The sequence below is a fragment of the Pelobates fuscus genome, chromosome 2 (genome assembly GCF_036172605.1).
Source record: "Pelobates fuscus isolate aPelFus1 chromosome 2, aPelFus1.pri, whole genome shotgun sequence".
NCBI lineage: Eukaryota > Metazoa > Chordata > Amphibia > Anura > Pelobatidae > Pelobates > Pelobates fuscus.
Window position 1 is genome coordinate 25,083,386 of NC_086318.1, and position 13,871 is coordinate 25,097,256.

General features: G+C 40.3%; 1 protein-coding gene across 8 annotated transcripts in view; it reads left to right on the top strand.

Annotated features, from left to right (window-relative positions):
- The window catches only part of GATA4 (GATA binding protein 4), a 116,599-nt gene that overhangs the window by 62,413 nt on the left and 40,315 nt on the right, over positions 1 to 13,871 (top strand). For 2 of the 8 annotated variants that reach the window (XM_063442026.1, XM_063442025.1), the window contains exons 2-3: positions 12,209 to 12,267; positions 13,016 to 13,797. In XM_063442026.1, the coding sequence (XP_063298096.1) occupies positions 13,281 to 13,797 (517 nt within the window). In that variant the 5' untranslated portion in view covers positions 12,209 to 12,267; positions 13,016 to 13,280. Of the gene's footprint in view, positions 1 to 9,797; positions 10,238 to 12,208; positions 12,268 to 13,015; positions 13,798 to 13,871 lie in introns of those variants that run through there. The other 6 variants (XM_063442024.1, XM_063442027.1, XM_063442022.1 and 3 more) reach the window with 5 other exon arrangements.

The window sequence follows — 13,871 nt, forward strand, 5'->3', positions numbered from 1 at the left end:
CCCTTTGAGGACAGGTGTCAATCCATATCTGCCAAGTAATCCATATCTGCCAAGTGACCCAGAATAGCCAAGTCTCTATTCTGCTCTGTGTCAGTGTGTATCAGGGTCTCTGAGGACGGGTAACAGTCTCTATTCTGCTCTGTGTCAGTGTGTATCAGGGGCTTTGAGGACAGGTAACAGTCTCTATTCTGCTCTGTGTCAGTGTGTATCAGGGTCTCTGAGGACGGGTAACAGTCTCTATTCTGCTCTGTGTCAGTGTGTATCAGGAGCTTTGAGGACCGGTGTCAATCCATATCTGCCAAGTGACCCTTTGTAGGAGGAACAGTCTCTATTCTGCTCTGTGTCAGTGTGTATCAGGGTCTCTGAGGACGGGTAACAGTCTCTATTCTGCTCTGTGTCAGTGTGTATCAGGGGCTTTGAGGACAGGTAACAGTCTCTATTCTGCTCTGTGTCAGTGTGTATCAGGGTCTCTGAGGACGGGTAACAGTCTCTATTCTGCTCTGTGTCAGTGTGTATCAGGGGCTTTGAGGACAGGTGTCAATCCATACCTGCCAAGTGACCCTATGTAGGGGGAACAATCTCTATTCTGCTCTGTGTCAGTGTGTATCATGGTCTCTGAGGACGGGGAACAGTCTCTATTCTGCTCTTTGTCAGTGTGTATCAGGGGCTTTGAGGACAGGTGTCAATCCATACCTGCCAAGTGACCCTATGTAGGGGTAACAGTCTCTATTCTGCTCTGTGTCGGTGTGTATCATGGTCTCTGAGGACGGGGAACAGTCTCTATTCTGCTCTGTGTCAGTGTGTATCAGGGGCTTTGAGGACAGGTGTCAATCCATACCTGCCAAGTGACCCTATGTAGGGGGAACAGTCCCTATTCTGCTCTGTGTGAGGAGGAGGAACGGGAAATGAGTAGCTCGGCATCCAACCTTGTGCAAATGGGGTCTTTCATGCTGTCGTGCCTGTTGAGGGACCCTCGTATAAAAAGGCTGAAGGAGAACGACCTGTACTGGGTGTCCACGCTACTAGACCCCCGGTATAAGCAGACAGTGGCGGAAATGTTACTGAATTACAAGTCGGAAAGGATGCAGCATTTGCAAATTAAATTAAAAAGTATGCTTTACACAGCGTATAAGAGTGATGTCACAGCACAACGGGAATCTAACAGGGGAAGAGGTGAAAGTCATCCTCCTCCTCCCACGACCACACCATATCTGCCAAGTGACCCTATGTAGGGGTAACAGTCTCTATTCTGCTCTGTGTCAGTGTGTATCATGGTCTCTGAGAACGGGAAACAGTCTCTATTCTGCTCTGTGTCAGTGTGTATCAGGGTCTCTGAGGACAGGTGTCAATCCATACCTGCCAAGTGACCCTATGTAAGGGGAACAGTCCCTATTCTGCTGTGTCAGTATGTATCAGGGTCTCTGAGGACAGGTGTCAATCCATATGTCAAGGTGTCAATCCATATTTCAAGGTTTCAATATGTCATATGTCAGGTGTCAATCCATATCCATTGCGATTTAGGAATGTTAGGTGATTTCTGCCCTTTATGGATTAAAACCAGACTCTGCATCAACTGTGTTATTTTCCATGGGAGTTTTGCCATGGATCCCCCTCTGGCATGCCACAGTCAAGGTGTTAGTCCCCTTGAAACAACTTTTCCATCACTTTTGTGGCCAGAAACAGTCCCTGTGGGTTTTAAAATTCGCCTGCCCATTGAAGTCAATGGCGGTTCGCCCGGTTCGCCGGTTCGCGAACGTTTGCCGAAGTTCCCGTTCGCCATTCGCGAACCGAAAATTTTGTGTTCGCGACATCACTAGTGACCATGTTACTGCCAGGTCCGATACATACTGACTGACTATATAATAAATATCCTGGGATTCTATATCTCACACATGGAATGTATATACAGTTGGCGACCATGTTACTGCCAGGTCCGATACATACTGACTGACTATATAATAAATATCCTGGGATTCTATATCTCACACATGGAATGTATATACAGTTAGTGACCATGTTACTGCCAGGTCCGATACATACTGACTGACTATATAATAAATATCCTGGGATTCTATATCTCACACATAGAATGTATATACAGCTAGTGACCATGTTACTGCCAGGTCCGATACATACTGACTGACTATATATAATAAATATCCTGGGATTCTATATCTCACACATGGAATGTATATACAGTCAGTGACCATGTTACTGCCAGGTCCGATACATACTGACTGACTATATAATAAATATCCTGGGATTCTATATCTCACACATAAAATGTATATACAGTTAGTGACCATGTTACTGCCAGGTCCGATACATACTGACTGACTATATATAATAAATATCCTGGGATTCTATATCTCACACATGGAATGTATATACAGTTGGCGACCATGTTACTGCCAGGTCCGATACATACTGACTGACTATATAATAAATATCCTGGGATTCTATATCTCACACATAAAATGTATATACAGTCAGGGACCATGTTACTGCCAGGTCCGATACATACTGACTGACTATATATAATAAATATCCTGGGATTCTATATCTCACACATGGAATGTATATACAGTCAGTGACCATGTTACTGCCAGGTCCGATACATACTGACTGACTATATAATAAATATCCTGGGATTCTATATCTCACACATAAAATGTATATACAGTCAGTGACCATGTTACTGCCAGGTCCGATACATACTGACTGACTATATAATAAATATCCTGGGATTCTATATCTCACACATAGAATGTATATACAGTTAGTGACCATGTTACTGCCAGGTCCGATACATACTGACTGACTATATATAATAAATATCCTGGGATTCTATATCTCACACATAAAATGTATATACAGTCAGTCAGGACCAGCAATTGAAGATAAAGCCTGCTCTGGCTGTGGTATTCTAACATAATCCTTATAGCCCTCATTATGTATAATCAAATCATTCTCTATGCCTCTATATATCATGGACAGTACTTGCTATGGTTATAAATGACACAATGTTTTATTTTTATTGGTAGCAGTGGTGATTGTGAGCACATTTATCATTAGAGCATGTCATTATTCAATGATCTGATGGAGCCCTTTGCAGATAGTGAATCCCTTCATGTTGAGATATATGGATTGATTTATAATGCCTCTCCAAGCAGAATTCATTGATATCTTTTATTTTTCCTGGTTGGGGTTCGTTGTGGCTTATAAATAATAATTACATGTATTTATTGAGTTCAGTCTAAGTTTTGTGTTTGTGATATTTCGATTTTGGACATTGTTCCTCTTCAGCTATTATCCCCACATGTCAAACGTGTATATTTTTGTTTTGGGGGAAGTGGGGGGTAGAACTGTTTAACTGTCTGTCGTTTTTTTTTTTGTTTTTTTTTATACCTATTGTACAGCGCTACAGAATATGCTGGTGGTACATAAATAATTCTGTTTTTGGTGTGTCTAAACTGATCTGAGTTCAATCCATCACTCAGAGCAAGTCTTTCCATTCACCCCATCCGTGCTCCCCCTGGGATGATTGACAGGTAAACACATGTGACATTTGTTTGTGAAAGTGTCTCTGAAGTTGTGACATTACATTGAGATAAGTTATGTTACTGGTATTCTGGACCTGCTACACTCAGTCAGTCAGTGGAGATAAGGCCCCTCCAGCCTTAATTCCTGTCTGCACAGCCTTCAATGCCCCACATCAGCATACATCCCTGTCTCCACAGCCTTCAATGCCTCACACCAGCCTCTATCCCTGTCTCCACAGCCTTCAATGACCCACACCAGCCTCCATCCCTGTATCCACAGCCTTCAATGCCCCAAACCAACCTCCATCCCTGTCTCCACAGCCTTCAATGCCTCACACCAGCCTCCATCCCTGTCTCCACAGCCTTCAATGTTTCACACCAGCCTCTATCCCTGTCTCCACAGCCTTCAATGCCTCACACCAGCCTCTATCCCTGTCTCCACAGCCTTCAATGCCTCACACAAGCCTCTATCCCTGTCTCCACAGCCTTAAATGCCCCATACCAGCCTCCATACCTACTCCACAGCCTTCAATGCCCCATACCAACCTCCATCCCTGTCTCCACAGCCTTCAATGCCCCATACCAACCTCCATCCCTGTCTCCACAGCCTTCAATGCCCCATACCAACCTCCATCCCTGTCTCTACAGCCTTCAATGCCCCATACCAGCCTCCATACCTCACAGCCTTCATTGCCCCACACCATTCTTCTTCCCTGTCTCCACGGCCTTCAATGCCTCACACCGGCCTCCATCCCTGTCTCCACAGCCTCATTTATAACTACAACAGCCTCCATCCCTGTGTCCACAGCCTCGCTCGTACCTACAGTAGCCTCCATCCCTGTCTCCACAGCCTCACTTATACCTACAGCAGCCTCCATACCTGTCTCCACAGCCTCTCTCATACCTACAGCAGCCTCCATCCCTGTCTCCACAGCCTCTCTCATACCTACAGCAGCCTCCATCCCTGTCTCCACAGCCTCTCTCATACCTACAGCAGCCTCCATCCCTGTCTCCACAGCCTAACTCATACCTACAGCAGCCTCCATCCCTGTCTCCACAGCCTAACTCATACCTACAACAGCCTCCATCCCTGTCTCCACAGCCTAACTCATACCTACAGCAGCCTCCATCCCTGTCTCCACAGCCTAACTAATACCTACAGCAGCCTCCATCCCTGTCTCCACAGCCTCTCTCATACCTACAGCAGCCTCCATCCCTGTCTCCACAGCCTAACTCATACCTACAGCAGCCTCCATCCCTGTCTCCACAGCCTCTCTCATACCTACAGCAGCCTCCATCTCTGTCTCCACAGCTTAACTCATACCTACAGCAGCCTCCATCCCTGTCTCCACAGCCTAACTCATACCTACAGCAGCCTCCATCCCTGTCTCCACAGCCTCTCTCATACCTACAGCAGCCTCCATCCCTGTCTCCACAGCCTAACTCATACCTACAGCAGCCTCCATCCCTGTCTCCACAGCCTCACTCATACCTACAGCAGCCTCCATCCCTGTCTCCACAGCTTAACTCATACCTACAGCAGCCTCCATCCCTGTCTCCACAGCCTCCCTCATACCTACAGCAGCCTCCATCCCTGTCTCCACAGCCTCTCTCATACCTACAGCAGCCTCCATCTCTGTCTCCACAGCTTAACTCATACCTACAGCAGCCTCCATCCCTGTCTCCACAGCCTAACTCATACCTACAGCAGCCTCCATCCCTGTCTCCACAGCCTCTCTCATACCTACAGCAGCCTCCATCCCTGTCTCCACAGCCTAACTCATACCTACAGCAGCCTCCATCCCTGTCTCCACAGCCTCACTCATACCTACAGCAGCCTCCATCCCTGTCTCCACAGCTTAACTCATACCTACAGCAGCCTCCATCCCTGTCTCCACAGCCTCCCTCATACCTACAGCAGCCTCCATCCCTGTCTCCACAGCCTCCCTCATACCTATAGCAGCCTTCAAAGCCCCACTCCAGCCACCCTCCCCCTCAGGGCAGTGATTATGGTTTAGGACTCAGTAATTTGTGAAATTCTCATGATGTGTGCTCAGCCTTGGCTGGATGAGCGTCATTGGATTAGTCATGACTGTTTCTTTTAGCCTGGCACTGAAAGTGTTAATTGCAGATCTAGAAGATGGTGAATTGGCCATTCTCTACCTGGTTAATGTTTCTGGGCCTTTAGCACTATTAATAAGATTAGGAGTTAATCTCCTCCCTATCCCCTTCTTATTTCCTCCTCAGTCTATTCTTGGGCTGAATTTGGAGCAAAGTGCAGAAACTTCCTTTAGTTTCTATGGTGACTGCAACAGTTTCAGCCGTGTGCTCCAATTTTGTATTGATTCGGTGCAACGTTCCAAGATTCTTAAATTACACCAATATTTATTAAATCGAATGACACCAATATATGGAATAATTCGATAGGTACTAATATTTATCACCGATATTCATTACATCGAATTACGCCAATCTATGTAGATCAGATACATTAGATATTAATATTAAATAACGATATGATCAACCGCTCTATCAGCAACATTTCTCAAATCGAAATACACCAATATAGTGTCAAATGAAATCTAAAATGTGTTATCGACATAAATCGAGTTATTAGATCTTACAGCCTCTATTATAATATACATCATTCCATTTACATTCAAACCCGCAGAATACACGAGATTGTCTCATTACACGAAGTTTATTCATTAACCATCGTGTGTGATTTGTAGCAAAACATTTATTGTCGATTTTGTTTAATGCAGCCAAACTTTCATCTTAATATAGCCTTTAATTTGTGTTTATTTACTAATATAAAGAGTAATCAAATATGCTATATACAATCTCTCAATTAGAAACACTGTCGATTTATTTCATATTATTAATTTTTTCCCCAAATATTTTTAAATGCTTGATGTAATATTTGAGTATAAAATTAAAATACAGTTGGCAGTGTGTTAGTTATAACTGGTTTGTTACTGAAACTATATCACACCCTGTACAGGAGACAGTAACACAGTGCTACAAAGTAAACACTATAACAAAAATATTATTTAATAAATAAATAAATAATTGATGCATGTTAAAGGGGCAGGAGAGTGGGGAAAGGTGGATGGATTGATAAATCAGCATTATTGGCCATTTTTAGTCTTTTTGAGCATTGTGGGTAATGTAGTTTTTCTAGTCCTGTACTGAGCAGGTTAGCTGAAGTGGTTGGGGGTGTACAGGAGATTAAATTGCATTGTATTCCCTGTGTGATACTTAGTCTGGCTGTGGTTTTGAAGTATTAAGAGTATAGTAAATGATTCTCAAGTGTGTCACTCTGAGAATATATAAACCTCAGTGTAAGTGTGTGTGAGTTTCTGCTCTCTCCAATAAGTTTATATCTGGACACAAGTCCTGCAGATTGTCTGTCTGAGCTCAGAGCTGGCAACAGCTACAGATCCAAGTATTTCCAGCAGTCCAGCAGCTAATTCATTCTCATAGAGCTCACTGCCAGACATGGATCTCAATACAAGGAAAAAAATGGGTCTTACAAAAATAAATAAATAAAAAGAAATGTAAAAAGTGTGTGTGTGTGTGTGTGTGTGGGTATATTTGTGTGATATATATATATATATATATATATAAATTTGTTTATTTTAGTGTTTTATTCTTTTATTAAGTGTTATTAAGTGTTTTATTCTTTTTGTGTTTAATTAGATCTTTCAGATGGGGGAAAAAACAACAAAAAACAAAGAATATCCCTAAATCTGTGTTCAGTGCCTGCAATCACTGCTAATTGGCCCATAGTTAGTATAGTGGTGTGATAGTGTTTAGTGGTGATCACAAAACAGAATTGGAATAATAAAAGGCATTCTAGTGCTACTAATTAATGCACAGTGCCAGTGATTGGCTGATTGATGCACCACACTGATAGAATTATTGGTCGTAATAGTTTAATAAGGTTATGGCACCTACACCTCCTAGGTACATATAGAGACACGTTAATTCCACTTACTATGGTCACATAGAGAAAGAATAGCAGCTTAATTAAATCGCTTTCTGTTAGTATCTCTTTCTAAGCTTGTAAGTGTGTGTTTTATGGTAATATAACTTTTATAATACAATGTTGCTGTATTTATGAAATCTAGACACAATCTAGACGTTTATTGCTTGAGATATAGAGTATTGTTCATATGCTAATATTTCATGTAAAAAAACAACAACAACTATAAAATAGGGTTTTTTTTTTTTTTTTAAATACATAATGTGAATATTCTTTCTAGCTATTTAGATAATAAACATTGCATCCCCTGTTACAATCCCTTGCTAATTGTCAGTCTGTTTTATGGGTTTATTTATGAATTAATTACTGTGGCATTGCCAATAATCAGGCCAAAATATAAATCTGATGGCCAATATCCAGAACCAGTTATTAAGTTATTCGCCAAAGTGACTATTCTCGGGAATTTTGAGTAAATCTCAAACGTTCGCTCAAAATTTCTATTTTTAATAATGGAAAACTTTTAAATTAACTCAGAATTCCTGACAATTGGCCCTTTATCGAATAGCCCTGTATATGGTCCAAGTCGGAGCTTTGTGAATAGAGCGATATGTTTCAGCCGGAGAGAGAAGAATTCGTTTTGTTTTAAATTCAAACAGCGACTGAAATTTAAATACCCACACCTATTAATTCTAATAAATTGTAATAGGTGAAATAACCACTTTTATATGAAATATTGCATTGACGCTAGAATTATATAATTTTTAGAAATCTGCTCATTTCTATCATTTATAAAATGATTTAAAATTAAATATTGGGCAATGGATTATAATCTCCAGGTTTGCTGAGGGTCCTGGCGGTGTGTAATACAATGTTATTAATAATCTGAATGAGATACAAAAATAAAATCTTGATCCCATACCTGGAAAATGGACGAGACAATTAATACACCAATGGCGTTATTTACAAAAGCGAGAATTGTCGAGAATTCAAAATGAATTTCAAACCTTGCACCAAAATAAATTAATATATTTAATATATTTCAAATTCAGATATTTTGGAATTTAGCTGAATTCACCCCCAGCGCAAAAAATAGAAATTATTATAAATAAAAAAAAAACGAATTGTAAAGTATTTAAATCCAGATTTAAAAAAAAATAGCTAATCTGTATCTCTGTCTGAGATTGGGATTTTAATCATATCCTCCAATTTTTGTCTCCGTTTTGCCATTTTGATGTAAGTCCCTAAAATTCGGATTTTAGTGAATAAAGGCCACAAATCTTCTGTTTTTAACAAAACTCTTGTCAGAGATTTAAAATGAATATTTTAATTGAGACGAGATTTGCAAAATGTAAAATAAATTAACCGAAAATTCTAAATTCTGGAATCCTGTAGGAGATAAATTCGATCTTAATATTCCAACTCGTCTTTTATGATCAATTCTCCTATTCTGCTCCAGTCAAAGCTTGGCTATTACTGAACCACAATTCGCTGTTTAGTGGATAAACCTCTATCTCTTTGCGAATTTGGTACATTTTTACATAGAAATCTCCCAAATCTGCAGATATAAAGCCAACAATGTTGTTTTTTGCATAATTTAAAGTGTATATATATTTTTGATATTAGATAAAAGGCAATTTTGTTTTTTCTATATTTAGCTGGGAGGTGATTAGGTATCAATGTATAAAATATATAGAAATCATAAATCAGTTATATTGATTAAATTTAATTTGTCCACACTCACCTCCAACCCCCACAAATCCCAGTACACTAGGAAGGTGTTATTGTAGAATTGTGTTAAACAATCTGCAGATACAACAATCTAACCCTCTCAGAGCACAGCAAGGCAGGGACTCCAGATAAACCTGGGGGGATTCTCAGCCTATTTACCCCTTATTATTTTGTATAATGGGGTTTACACCCCCCGACTCCCATCCCCCCATATTTTGGGTGGTACTTGCTGTGACAGGAGTGGGGAGAGGTTAACAAGCCATTTTCAGCTCCAGTTTGCACCATTTAGTTTTGCAATATTATTGTAGGCTCATTAATTCCCATAAATCAGTTACTTTGCTAAAAACAGCAGCAGATAACGTGTCCCTCCTGTATCCCCTGTAATTACTGATGGCCAGCACTGTCTCCAAAGGCACACAGACAAATTGCCCATATAAAATTAGCTGGGTCCATCTTCAGATCACTAGAAAGCCATTATGGTGAAATGTGAGGGTAATGGCTTTTTAATATAGGGTCAGATTGGAGGCTGTGCTTGATCAGGCGTGTCATTGATCCTACAAACATATCCTAATCCCTAATGGGAATCTCTGGCATTTGATGACGAAGTGCCAGGCGGTGGGATCTGCATGAAGGGGTTGTGCCACAGACAGGGACAGAGCAGGTCAGGGGATTTGTTGGATACATATTTGAGTTTCCAGTGGGGAGTTTGGACTTTGGCTGCTCTGTGTTTTTTTTGAACAGGAATGAAGTCTGGCGCCTGCTGATGGTGCAACAGATATTAATCCCACGTGATAGGGAGAAGCCAGTCAGCAGGAGGGAGAGAGTGGAGGAGAGAAGGGGAAAAGTGCAAGGATTGGAGACAGGACTGACTCTCTGTGCTCCCTCTAAGCTGGGAGACCCAAGCCCCCCAGAGCCAGGATCTGATTGTGCTTGCAGTGCCTAATGGGCTATTGGGTCTTTCTCCCCCAGGTCTGTGAAGGTTAGTGAGAATGGCAAGCCGTGTTTGTTGTTACATTGTTATATTGTTACATACTGAACATTCTACATTGTATCACACTCCTGGCTGATGGTATTAAATCCCAATTGTATTACACCCCAGATCTTGTATGATTGTGCAATACATACATGGGGGGGTAGAGGGTGGGGAGTATTGGATCTGCAGAGAGAGGTTTATTTATTAACTGTTTGTTTATCCTGTAAAACCTGCCTAGCAATTGATGGCATTAATAGATAGCAGATAAAGATAGCTCTATAGCAGTGTGATTAATCCATTGGAATCATGTTTTGGGTGACACTGTGCTGCCCCCATTGCTGGTGGGGTGAGGGGATCTGAGACAGGGCAGGCTATACTGTAAGCTCTGTCTCCTTCGATAGATTATCTCCCCTTATCAAATATTTATCTGCTTTTTGGCTTTTCGTTCCATTTTGTCAGAGGGAGAGAGGTGGAGGGTGATTGTGTTTGTACTGCAGCAAGTCTATCACAGTAGATACTCAGATTATAACAATCTGACAGACAGCAATAGGTTAATAGTTCTCAGAATAAGACAATTTCTAGATTGGATTAAAAACGTTCACATTAAAAGTGATTGAGGTATTATTATTCTACCCATGATACATAGTTACTACATAGTTATCCAATGTGTTAGATATTTACACACAATGTATTTATTTAATTTACACAAAAGTGTGTTTGTGAATAATGTGTTAATGGATGTGTAGGAATGTAAAATAGGGAATTATATGTTTAGAACACCTGGCACAAACCCTTTATATTTGTCAATATGCTAATATCCTGAAATATTATTCTATATAGAGAGTGTGTGTGTGTACCTGTGACTGATATGTAGGTTATGGGTACACACAATTAATTTATACCAGTAAAAAAATGTATTTACAAATACTGCAATGTTATTTAACAAAACCTTTTAGGGGTTGTTTGTAGTTAGTTTGAATATTTTAAAATATATGTGTGTGTGTGTGTTTACAATGTATATTTTAGTATGTATATCTCACTGTAGTAAAAAAAAAAACTGTAAGGGGATATATGTATTTACACACATAATTGTTTTATTTTGTTTTTAATTTTACAATAATACATGTCCTGATGTTTGGATTTTGTTCCAGTAATTAGTAGATTTCTATAAATGTCTCAGCTTAAAACTATGGTATATCCACCAGTAGTTTTTAACATATTTACTATATTAATATTTATCATTATTATTATTTTAAATTATTTGTTGGGAGGTTGTAATAATAATATCCTATTAAAGTGTGTGTGTATATGTATGTATGTGTATATATATAATTATAATATCACTTTGTTAGTACAGTAGTCCTTTTTATGATTTTATCTGTCTGATGTGCTCGATGTTTCTAAATATTGTGTACAATGTTGCCGTTCCAAAAAAACAAAAAAAATGTTTGAAATAGTTCATACAATGTTATCACTTTAATCTTTTATGAGATTTATTTTTTTTAAACTGAAACCTTGTGAGATCCTGTGTTTCTATAACCTGACCCATACACGGTGTTAGGAGCGATAAGCCCATGTGTATGTACTAACATCCATTTGGGCAGAAATCATTTTAATAATCCCACGCAGAACATTAAACACGTTTCAAAGTCTCTCTGTTTTGGGGAAAAAATTATAGATAAATTTATTGATATTATAAAAAATATTTTGAGAAATCTTTAATAAAGGAATTGCTCCCGATAAATTTGGGATTGAAATCCATTTTTTTCGCATTGAGCTAATTCCATATTGTCAGAGTTTATTTTTAGTAAAGTGAATTCCAGATTTAAGGCCAGAGAAACCCAAGTGACAGCCCTAATAACTGGGAGAATTTATGCAATTGACTATTCTGACCTTAAAATTGTAAATTCACTTTGAATTCTGAGTTTTGTGAATTACCCTGTGTATATATTTATTTTATATTATATTATATTGCAGCCATCTCTTATTCTGTGAACTCTGCCCCTGGAATGCTGGAAGCTGGAAGGGTTTAGTCAGTAAGTCCATGCTGCATAATTCATTATTTAATGTTTGTTAGGAATCTTTATTAATTCTAAGGATCCTGGCACTTGGGTTAGAGCAATGTGTGTAATTTTGAGCAGTTGCCATGGAGACCACTGCCATACTCCAGCATTGGCCCAGTTTGCCCTTTCTAATCCTATACACTGCCCAGCTGCTCCATGGGGGTCTATTCACATAACAGGGGGCTGACAAATATTTAGGCAAAACCATGTGGTGGGTGCGGTAACCTATCTGATTGCATGATTTTAACTCTCTACAACCCCCTTACAAGTAGGCATGATCAATTACAGAATATCAATAAATGAAAACAGATGTGTCCAAACAAATATTGTGTACCCTGCTATTTTATTTTTTCATTTATTTTGTAATTTTTTAATATATATTTATTTACATTATTATTTTTTTTTGAGGGGGGGGGAGGGGTTTAAAATAAAAGTTAAAATGTCTACTGAGCCCTTGCTTAATTCGACATATTTACTATTGCTAAGGCATTTAATGCGATTTGTGTTTCGTTTTTCCGTTGTTTTTTTTTTTTTTTTTTTAAAGGATCAAAGTGAAGTGTGTTGAGGTAATTGACAAAACAAAGGCCCCATTTCCATTTTAAGACAATGGTGTATGTCATCAGGGAGAGACCCCCTGTAACCGCATTATTTAATCCTCAGGGTGGTGTGTACTTAGCCTTGGTTCTGGGGCTTATTCTTCTCTTTTCTGTCTAACTTGTAGGTGTCAGGTATAAATAGAAGAACAAGGGGAGGGGACTTCTCATAATAAACTTGGACACCCAGAAGATGAGGTCTGCCATGAGTGACCTTCTGAATTGGTGATCACCCTGGACTTATCCTTGGAGTTAATTTGAGAAGATCTGGATCCATTTTGAGACCCTGTGCCCGACCCTTCATCTAGGCTTGAGGGTAATTTCCCTTGGAGAAGATCCCACGCTGAGCTGTGGAATTCTTGGTGGGGTTGTGGACATCTGGAGCTTGTGAGGATGTATCAAAGCCTATCAATGTCTGCCAGCCATGCCCCACCATCTTATGATGGAACTGGTAGCTTCATACATGGGGCAACTACCTCATCTCCAGTCTATGTGCCAACCAGCAGGGTGTCCTCCATGATCCCCAGCCTACCTTACCTTCAAGGCAGCAGCTCATCTCAACAAGCCAGCCCTGTGTCAGGCCACAACATGTGGCCACCTACTGGAGCAGAGTCCGCTTACAATCCAGGATCTTCTCACACCCCAGTGTCTCCAAGGTTTGCCTTCTCCTCCAGTCCCCCTATCTCTGCCCCTTCTAGCAGAGAAGTGTCTTACAGCAGCCCCCTGGCCATCTCAAGCAATGGAAGGGAGCCTTATAGCAGGGGTCTGAGTGCCACTTACCCCAGCCCTTACCCTGCATATGTGAGCCCTGATATGGGCGCTGCCTGGACTACCTCTCCCTTCGATAGCTCCATGCTGCACAATCTGCAGAGCAGAGGAGGACCTGGGACCCCAAGACACCCCAATATAGGTAAGATCTACATATTAGACATTCATGTAAAAATTGCCTGAAATAGCATTATAATGAAATTACCATTGTAAAGA